The sequence below is a fragment of the Buteo buteo genome, chromosome Z, assembly GCF_964188355.1.
Source record: "Buteo buteo chromosome Z, bButBut1.hap1.1, whole genome shotgun sequence".
In the NCBI taxonomy this organism is placed as follows: domain Eukaryota; kingdom Metazoa; phylum Chordata; class Aves; order Accipitriformes; family Accipitridae; genus Buteo; species Buteo buteo.
Window position 1 is genome coordinate 21,182,652 of NC_134204.1, and position 8,847 is coordinate 21,191,498.

At 45.0% G+C, this 8,847-nt stretch overlaps 1 protein-coding gene across 1 annotated transcript; it reads right to left on the reverse strand.

The window, feature by feature from the left end:
* Positions 1 to 2,249: 2,249 nt before the first annotated feature.
* PLK2 (polo like kinase 2) lies at positions 2,250 to 8,451 on the reverse strand. Its single transcript, XM_075019834.1, has 14 exons — positions 8,161 to 8,451; positions 7,516 to 7,623; positions 7,241 to 7,357; positions 6,918 to 7,047; positions 6,549 to 6,636; positions 6,046 to 6,141; positions 5,618 to 5,816; positions 5,377 to 5,524; positions 4,858 to 4,955; positions 4,096 to 4,219; positions 3,583 to 3,823; positions 3,354 to 3,483; positions 3,155 to 3,265; positions 2,250 to 3,033 (listed from the first exon to the last, which is right to left on the reverse strand). The coding sequence occupies exons 1-14, from the start codon at positions 8,389 to 8,391 to the stop codon at positions 2,842 to 2,844; spliced, it is 2,013 nt and encodes a 670-aa protein (XP_074875935.1). The 5' UTR covers positions 8,392 to 8,451; the 3' UTR covers positions 2,250 to 2,841.
* Positions 8,452 to 8,847: the final 396 nt, after the last annotated feature.

Here is an 8,847-nt window from a genome sequence, read left to right on the forward strand (position 1 = left end):
ACACAGGACTTTAGCAGCTCCCTGGTTATTTCAATCATTTTATACATATTAATTGATAACAACATGATTAGGTAAAGAAGGTCAATTAGTGCACTACAGCATCTTATTTAAGACAGGATCCACCTTGGGAAAGAATTTCAGAACCTTTGTTCCTCGTGCAAGTTCTTATATTACAGCTTTTAAAGCATGTGTCCCCTCTTGGGCTGAGGGACTAGGGCAAACAAAGGTAGTGTACTTTGAAATGAGTATTTCTCCTTAACCTGATTTAAACACCTCTCTTATTTTGCAATATGAAAATAAAAACTGAGGTAAGAATGCAGAGCACTAACCAGAAAGATACAAAAGGATTTAGAAAGCACCGAGCATGGTCCTGGTACCACACATACACATTGCATACAGATAACTGATTCACTTAACTGTATTTGTGTGAGGTGCATTACAACTGTCCACAACCAACTAGCATCGTACAATAGGATTCGGGGCTTTTACATCCACTTTTATACATCCTACACTTGTTTATTTGCTTACACCAGCCTGAATTTCAGCCATAGAAAGTTAGTTTTGATACTCAAAGAAATTATAGTAGCTGAAGTAAAGGTTCATACTTTCTCCAGCACATAGGCAGTCAAACAAAGAACAGGTTTTCTATTTGGAGAAGTAGTATAGCTCAAGTAACTTTTGTGTTTCAAATGCACACAAACTGTATGCTTACTAGTGTTGTAAATAAAAAGTGGAATCTTAACTTTGTAAGACAAAAGGGCTCAACAGCAGCTCTATCCTTGCAGCAGAATTAGGTAAGTTATGGCCTACCAGGAATAAAATCAATCATTATCCCTTGAAGAAAGTAGACAGCTGGGAAGCTGAATTCTTCTCACTATAGCAGGTATATATTTAACTTCACTGAATTGCGTAGAGTTACATTAATGAACCCATCTGAAGAACTCAGTTAGGTCTTCCTGTCTAGACTTGAGAAGTAAATAAATATCGCCTAATGCGTGGTATTCAATACAAGGAAAACAGTCACACTGATACATACGTGCTGCAAGATGAAGCAAGCCAGTGATACCTCCTCTGCTCACTATTTTGGGTTGACATCTGTACTTTGTTTAGTCTGCACTTCATTACATTGAGTGCCTGCTCCTTGCATTCAGCTGCTTTGATTGAAACACTGATGGCAATTGAGGTCTGTCTTTCAGAACAGACCTCACTCAGTTATATGAAGATTAATCCAAATAAGCAGTTGAACTACTGCTTGCTGCTGCATTAGAACAGTTGCTTGCAGGCTGCTGTCCTTAGATAAGTTCAGGCACTATGTAGTATCTAGGGAGAAATAAGCCCAGCCCACAAGTAGATATTCAGCCCCTGCACTGAGTCATGAGTCCTTGATAATCCCATCATTTGCATAGTTTAATTGACAAATGGCATTGCCTTCCATTTAGAAAAGCAATTGCTCTAGTAAGTGTACACTTATTAGCAGTGGGATTGTACTAAACAGCAGGCCATCCCTCTGCTGTCCTCAGCTGTTTTGAGCTACTTTACAGAGAACTTACGGCATACCATAAATGGTACTTGGTCTTACTAACACTTCTGGTTGTCTACTGTTATCAATGTCGTAGAATAAGCCCAAACTTGATACTAAGTCAGCCTTTAATCTCACCATTTTGATTTTACTTTACTGGGGTTACCATTAAACCAAGGGTGGAAAGACACATACAATAAAGCACAACAGAGGGGCAGTGATAGCTATGGGCAATTCATTCTACTACTGGGGTGTCAGGACAATTCAGTCCCTTGGTGAGTAAGAGCAATGCTTCCACAGCAAGTAAGAGAAGGAAGCTTGTACAGCTCATTATCATAGTTACTGTCCACTAAGTATCACATAGAAGTAAGGACTTCATTTCAGTCAGTGTAAAAATATCAATTCTGGGATGTAATATCTTGAAAAGATCCCTACTTTTGTTTTTAGCCCCTAGGACAATAACCAAGTGTCAAGGCCTACATCATTACACTGCAAGCTCCATCAGCAGTTGCTTTAGGGTTGCTGCTATAATTAGCAGCAGCATATTGGTGCTTATGATGACAAGTGCACATAGACACAGACAAACTGCTCAGTGTTAGAGCCTGTCATTAATATCCTGTCCTGTAGCAGACTTTTTAAAAATGGCACAAGGAAAGCAGACCTGCAAGATTTCTGGTAATGTAAAGCAAAGCATGTGAAGTTGCGTTGTAAAAAGAGCAGAGAATGATGCTTCAGATTTCCATTCACTTTATTGCCAACAGATTTATATTTAAAATGCCAAAGTCCAAAAAAGAGTTGTGTAATAAATACTTCACTTTAGGCTGTAATAAATAAAAAAAGTTATTAACAAGGAATGCACTTTGCCAGCCACAAGTGTGGGTATTTTTGAAAAATAGTGGGGGGGGGGCAGGGAAGAGTATGGCCATAGTTCACAGTTAAGCAGCCAGCAGCTGCTCATTACAGCTATTCCACAACAATGGAGCTCTCCATTCCCTCCCTTTCCAGATGCATATTCACAGTTTAACTCCATCAGAAATGCTCTCTTACAGACCAAGTAGTCACACTCTGCTCAGAGTTCAAGTTTAAAATATCTTTAACACACACACATGAAGCAAGAAAAACTATGGTCCGAAGAACTCCTTGTCACACCATTTTAGTCCAACAGTAGGTTTAGGCGTCTAATACATGTGTGCCCAGCACACTAGGACAGTCAAGTTTTCGTACCACCACACATCCATCATCAACATACTAGTTTATCCACCATCTCCACTGTAGATTTCACAGTGAACAAGAAGGTCTGTTTGGTTTAACAGTCATTCCCTTCAGTTACATCGCTGCAGCAGCATGTTCAGAGCATATTCCATTCTGTGTTTTAGTTCCAACGAGCATCCAGAAACCAGAAGAGTTGTCAGACGAAACGTTGTAGATATCCTGTCCTCATTGATGTAGGTAAGGAGATACTCCTCACTCTGATTGCAAATGATGATTTTTGTGTGATCATGGTAGAAGTTCACCTGAAAAAGAGAAGCGAGTTCTTGTTTGTGTACTTTCTCCTCTCAGATTCTGGCACTTATCTAGTTTTATTGCAGTAAAGTATTTTAGAAACATTTTCTCCAGTGATGCTACCAAACTTACTTGAAACGTGCCATCATTGAAGAGCATCATTAATGCTTTATCAGATTTAAGCCACTGTAAGAGGTAAAGCCTGGGCCTGCGTACATCTGTTAGGCTGGGCAAATCTCCTCCCTAGGAAAGGGAACAGGCACTATGTTAAGCACTCAGTTCACATTTAGTGTATTTTTACAGCTCAAGATCCAGAAGGTACTGAACTTACATCCATGAGGTTCTCTTCCATGTAGTGAGAGAAGTACTTCAGTACAGTTACTTGGCTAATGAACTGTTCAGGAGCCTCTGTGGTTGAGAAGACAGAGCACTGGCCTAGCTCAGCATAGTAGTGAACTGTCCTGTAAGAAGAGAAAGAAAGTAAGGAGGTTAGAGATGAGATAAAAGCATTTCATGTTTAAACCACCTTAGTGAGTTGTCAGTTCTGCAGTCATTCTTACTTTTTGTCTGGCAGAAGGCTCATATGTGCCCCATTGTTGAAAAGGACACCAACAGTGTGATCTGACAGCTGGTACCCAAAGCCGTACTTGTTAGAGTAGTCCACCCATTTTGTAACCCACTGGAAGGATGCTGTCAGCTGTTCTTTGGGAATGCTGTCTCCTTCTGGCATGTTCTGCAGACATGCTCGCAATACCCTTGCGACTGTATCAGCAACGCTTCCCATGGTACTGTCTTCCAGGCCTGAAAGAGAAGGATTATTAGACTGACAAGAGCACACATAGAGAGCAGGCTTTCACTGTAAACTTTTCAGTTATCTAGCCTGTAACTTTAAGAAGTTTAGCCTTTATGGCTTTCCAGTTTTAATTCTTGCAAAATATTGGCTGCAAGATTTAGAGCATCAAAAATAAGGGGTGGGGAGGTATGCAGCTCTTTGTTTCAAGCTTCCAAGTCTTGAGAGATGAAGAAAGTAAAGGTGGAATTTAGAATTAGAGATTACATTTCACTGCACTTACATTCACTGCTACTGCTGCAGCTTCCCAAAGTTCCTCTGACTATCATTCGAATAGAGTCTCCAGTCTGCTTAGTTTCTGGCAATGCTCCTGGCTTTGCCACTGTTGTGATAAGAGTCTGGATCTCCTAGAAGAGATGTCAGACATATAAACATCAAACAAAACACAAGCCAAGGCTCATACACAAGTTTTGCATGGCTCTCCTGTTTCTCAACAAATGATAAATTCCAGGGAAACTGGTATTAATGTTTCCAGCAAGTACAAAGAGCTGCTGTTCAACTGAGCTTAAAGAAGCATGCCAGGTCTTTCCATTCTTTAGATCTTCAATTTGCATCTTACATGCTATTAATCAGTCCTCTGCTCTCTTGCTATGTCAAGAGAACAGCTGTGTGCAGGTCTGAACACCAAATGGTAAGAGTTGGATCTCAGCAATTTATTCTTTAAGAAGTCCTAGTTACTCATGAACTGAAGCCCTGTATTTGGAATGTTGGGAAAGAGCACCCGGCAGACAAGTTACCACACAGACGACAATGGAGTCTAGGCAGATACTATAATTACCGAAAAGCCAAAATTGATAGTCTCCCTACAAAGGCTACCATACCTTGACGAAGCTTGGTTAAGCCCTCTTAAAGCAACTCTGCTAATCATTTAAGCTTGATTATGCTGTGTACAGCCCCAGCTCTGATATCCAAGTCAAATATAATTTAATTATAGTTACTCCACCCAACTGTTATTGGATTTGAATTGAACTGCGCTTGCATTTACCTCATCTGTTTTGTGTTCGTGGGGCTGCTGGGTTATCGATGTCTTCTTCATATCATGCCTGAGCTTGTAGATTTCTTCATCCTCTTTAGCTAGTCTGTCTGTAATACAGGAAAAAATACTTAAGGCTGAATCTGAAAGTGCTGTTCTGTTACAGGAAGCCTAACAAGTTAGCTGCAGAAAGCGCATTGTCTCCCTCCAGTAGCTTCTTCTAAACCTGCCAGTCTCCCAGAACAGTGGTGCCATTATACACAGACCCCTAAGAGACTAAACTTTAACAGACATTACAGACTAACAGACAGCCAATATAGATTGTCAGTATGCCATAAGAATCATCTACTTATGTAAGTTGGCATAGGTTGCAGGCTGCCATCTATACGTACTGATAAAGAGGTCAAAACTAACCCAGGGAAGCTCTGAGACATAAATATAAGTGCTCCGTTGCTATCTCATTGCTGTACATTACTAGCGTGACATTGATGGCATAGAGATAAGTTTCAAGCATAGCTACAACCCACTTACTATGTGTGTCGAAGTATCTGGCTTTATCCTTTTTACCGCCAAAGAGAGCGGCAGCTGCTTTTTTGAAGAAATTTTTAGCAGGACTTGACAAATGGAAATCAGGAACAGTGTGACAACAGCTAGCAGAAAGTCTATCAGGTGTAAAGCCCTGTGGAAATGAGATACAAAAAATAATCTTTAGACCACAGAGTGCATTTTTTGGGTGGATATTTTTTTAGCCAGAACACTAGACAGTACAAACCTGTAAGAAAAAATCATGTCGAATAATATCATCTAAACTGGGCCGATCTTCAGGATTTTTTGACAACATGCTAGCTATTAAGTGTTTTGCAGGTGCCAAGAGAGATGAAGGCAGGCTGTATCTTGCTTCCCTTATACATCTGTACGTTTCTTTAAGATTTGTGGTCTCAAACGGGGGTCTTCCCAACAGCATTGTATACCTGTTTAAAAGCAAAGGAAACCAATCTTATTTCTTTTACTTACCCACAATATTTATCTGCAGCTACTGAAAAGGTTTTGTCTGCCTCCTAAGACAAAGGAGAATTTTTGCACTTGGGCTACATATGTATAAAGGGCTGCAAACTGATGCAGTACTGCATCCCCTTTGAACTCTTAAAAGCCTAAGCCAGTGATAGAAATATTTCATTTCAAAGGCAGTGAAGTACTTACATTACACAGCCTAAGGCCCAGATGTCAGATTCACAGCCATGCCCTTGTTTGTTGAGGACTTCTGGAGAGAGGTAATTTGGTGTGCCACATATTGTTCTGTAAATCAAAGAGGCCACAGAGCTGGTTAGTATTTTAGATAGAAAGAGGAGAGAAGCTATTTTCCATAGGACAGGTTTTCCTCTCAAGTTTGGACAAGAACTTAGAGACTCCTGAAGAGAAACTCTGTGAATGTTAATAGTGTAGACATGTTTCATGGTGTCTTCATGACACAGGAACAGCAGACTCGTATCTGCACTATTCGTCAGACAGGTACCCTGCCTCTGGCATTTACTATTATTCGTATGCTCAGAGGAAAGCAGAAGTCACAGCATGGCAGCCTGTTTTCTAGAAGGGGAAATCTTGATCCCAGAAGCAATTAGCTTTTGCTGTGGAACAGGATTTCTCATTTCTAAATGAATCTGGTTTCATTTACTACTAGACTTTACATTTTTTGATGCTCCTACCTCCTCCTGTGCTCCAGTGGTTCCAGCCTAGCTGCCAAGCCAAAGTCACCCAGTTTTAGTTCCATGTTCTCATTAATGAAGAAGTTACCTAGCAGACAGAGAAATTCCAGTTAGTCCTTTTCTTGCAAGGTAGGAATGCATTTGCCACAGGTGCTGAGTCATACCCTGTTCAAAGCCAGAAGCTAGCCAAGATTTTTTTTTTTTAAATTAGAAATGCTTAATGTCATCCCTTAAGCACTCCAAGTTTCCACTGTAAAGACAGACTGAGCTGATTCTGATAATTAAGATATCACCATACAAGTGTAAAGTGATACAATGCAGACAGGGTTGGAGGAGCACAGTTTGAAGTTGGCAAGGTGCAGAACTTACCTAGTTTAAGATCCCTGTGCAAGATTTCCTGTTCATGAAGATACTTTAGCCCTGACACAATTTGCCTGAGGTAGTATCGTACTTCTGGTTCTGTCAATACCTTCCGCGCTTTTAAGATGTGAGCCATTGACTGCAGATGAAAAACAAAGGCAGAAACGTCACTGAACATTCACGCATAAGATTCACCTCAAGCAAAAGTAAATCAATGGATGGAGAAACGACAACTAAAGAAGCCACAAAAAAATACCTTTTACACATCGCACATTTAAATTAGTTGCAGACTGAAGTAAGTAAATACTGGATTTCTCCCAGCTGATGCTCACCCTTCTACTGCAGTACTCCAGAAGAATGTAAATATTCTCTCTGTCTTCAAAGTAGTGGTAAAACTGCACAACATGTCTATGATTAAGCATTCTGTGCAGCTCAATCTCCTTATCAATCTGAAGAGACAAGGGGGGGGAGCAGTGTAGTTAGCCTTGCATCCACAAGGTTGAACAGACAGCTCTATCAGAAGCATTTCAGGAAAAGGGCTGGGCAATCCAGCACACAAAGAGAGTTTGAGGATAAAAAAAGAATAAAATCGTTCATGCACACACACCTTTTCCCTTTGATGAGGTTTTGCTACTCTGCTGTGAGGAATGATTTTTGCAGCATAAACTTTATTTGTTGTCAAATCTGTCATCTCATAACACTTGGCGAATCCACCCTAGAGAGACACACGAGAAAAAGGCAATTATGGCAGGTACGAAAGAAGTCCCGCACTTAGTCATTGACCAGCTCACGTATTAGTCAAGGCACGCAACTTCCTTCGCACAGGACAATTTGGTAAAAGACAGGTCTTGGGTTCGTGGCGTATCTGGAGGTTCGCGCTGCGGTTCCCCCACGCCCCCCATGCAACACCAAAGTCATTTTTGTAGGCTCGCCCGAGCTGAAGGCACGATTCCGCCTGTACTTCGGAGCAGAGATGAACCGCGGAGAGGACGGGTGCTCGGCCCCACTGCGTCTGGACCGGGGCAACGCAGGGGCGAATCCCACGCGGGGCTGTGGCGGGGGGCGGCGGGGGGGGGGGGGTGGCGGGGGCGGCAGCGCGGCGCACTCCAGCATCCCCCGGAGAGAAGCGGCCCCGCAGAGGCAGCGGCAGCGCCCGCCCCACGCACCGCCCGGACCGGCGCTCCGCACCGCGCTCCGCCGAGGAGGGGCGGCCGGGCCGGGGCACCCCACCGGTCGCCGCCGCGGCCATTACCTTTCCGAGCACCTTGCCGCGGCAGTAGCGCTTCCCCGTCGTGGGGTCGGTTATAATCCGGGAGACCTCGGCGGCGTGGTGGGCGTTGTGGTGCTGGTGCGGCTGCTCCTCCGCCTTCTTCCTCCGCGACTCGCCGCCGGCCGCTCTGCCCAGCGCCCCCTCGCAGCACTTGGCTCCACCGCCGCCGCCGCCGCCGCCCGGCGGGTAGGCGATGGTCCGCAGCAGCTCCATCTCCGCGCTCTCCCGGCTCCGTCCTGCCCGCCCGCCCGCCCGGCTCCGCTCCACTCTGCCCCACTCCGCCCGCCGCGACGCCGAGCAGCGCCCCGGCTCGCCCCTTATATGGCGGGCGGCGGCTCCGCCCCGGCGCTGGCGGACGGCCCCCGCCGGGGCCCGGCTCCGCCCGACCGGCGTGGCCCGGCCCCGGGGCGGCCCGAGCCGGGCCGGGCCGGGCCGGGCCGGAGCGGGGTCCTGGCGTGGCCGGCCGTGCGGCGGGAGGGGAGCAGCTTCGCGGGGCAGGGGGTGAAGGCCGCTCCAGTCCTGGGGGGAGCCGTGCCGGGCGCCTTTGGGCTCGCCCTGCAGCGCGCTCCGGCTGCGGTGGCTGCTCTGCCCACCGCCGCCCCCCGGGTGGGAGCTCGGCGAGGGGAACCTCGGCGGGAAGGTGCGTTTTCCCGACGCGGCTGTTGCCGC

What these genes read in the sequence shown, in the direction of transcription:
- PLK2 (XM_075019834.1), bottom strand. Translation starts at nt 8,391, where the DNA reads ATGGAGCTGCTGCGGACCATCGCCTACCCGCCGGGCGGCGGCGGCGGC. An exon ending in GACATGATTTTTTCTTACAG is followed by an intron (nt 5,525 to 5,617) that starts GTTTGTACTGTC and finishes TCATTTCCACAG; the next exon opens with GGCTTTACACCTGATAGACT. An exon ending in CAGATACTTCGACACACATA is followed by an intron (nt 4,956 to 5,376) that starts GTAAGTGGGTTG and finishes CCTGTATTACAG; the next exon opens with ACAGACTAGCTAAAGAGGAT.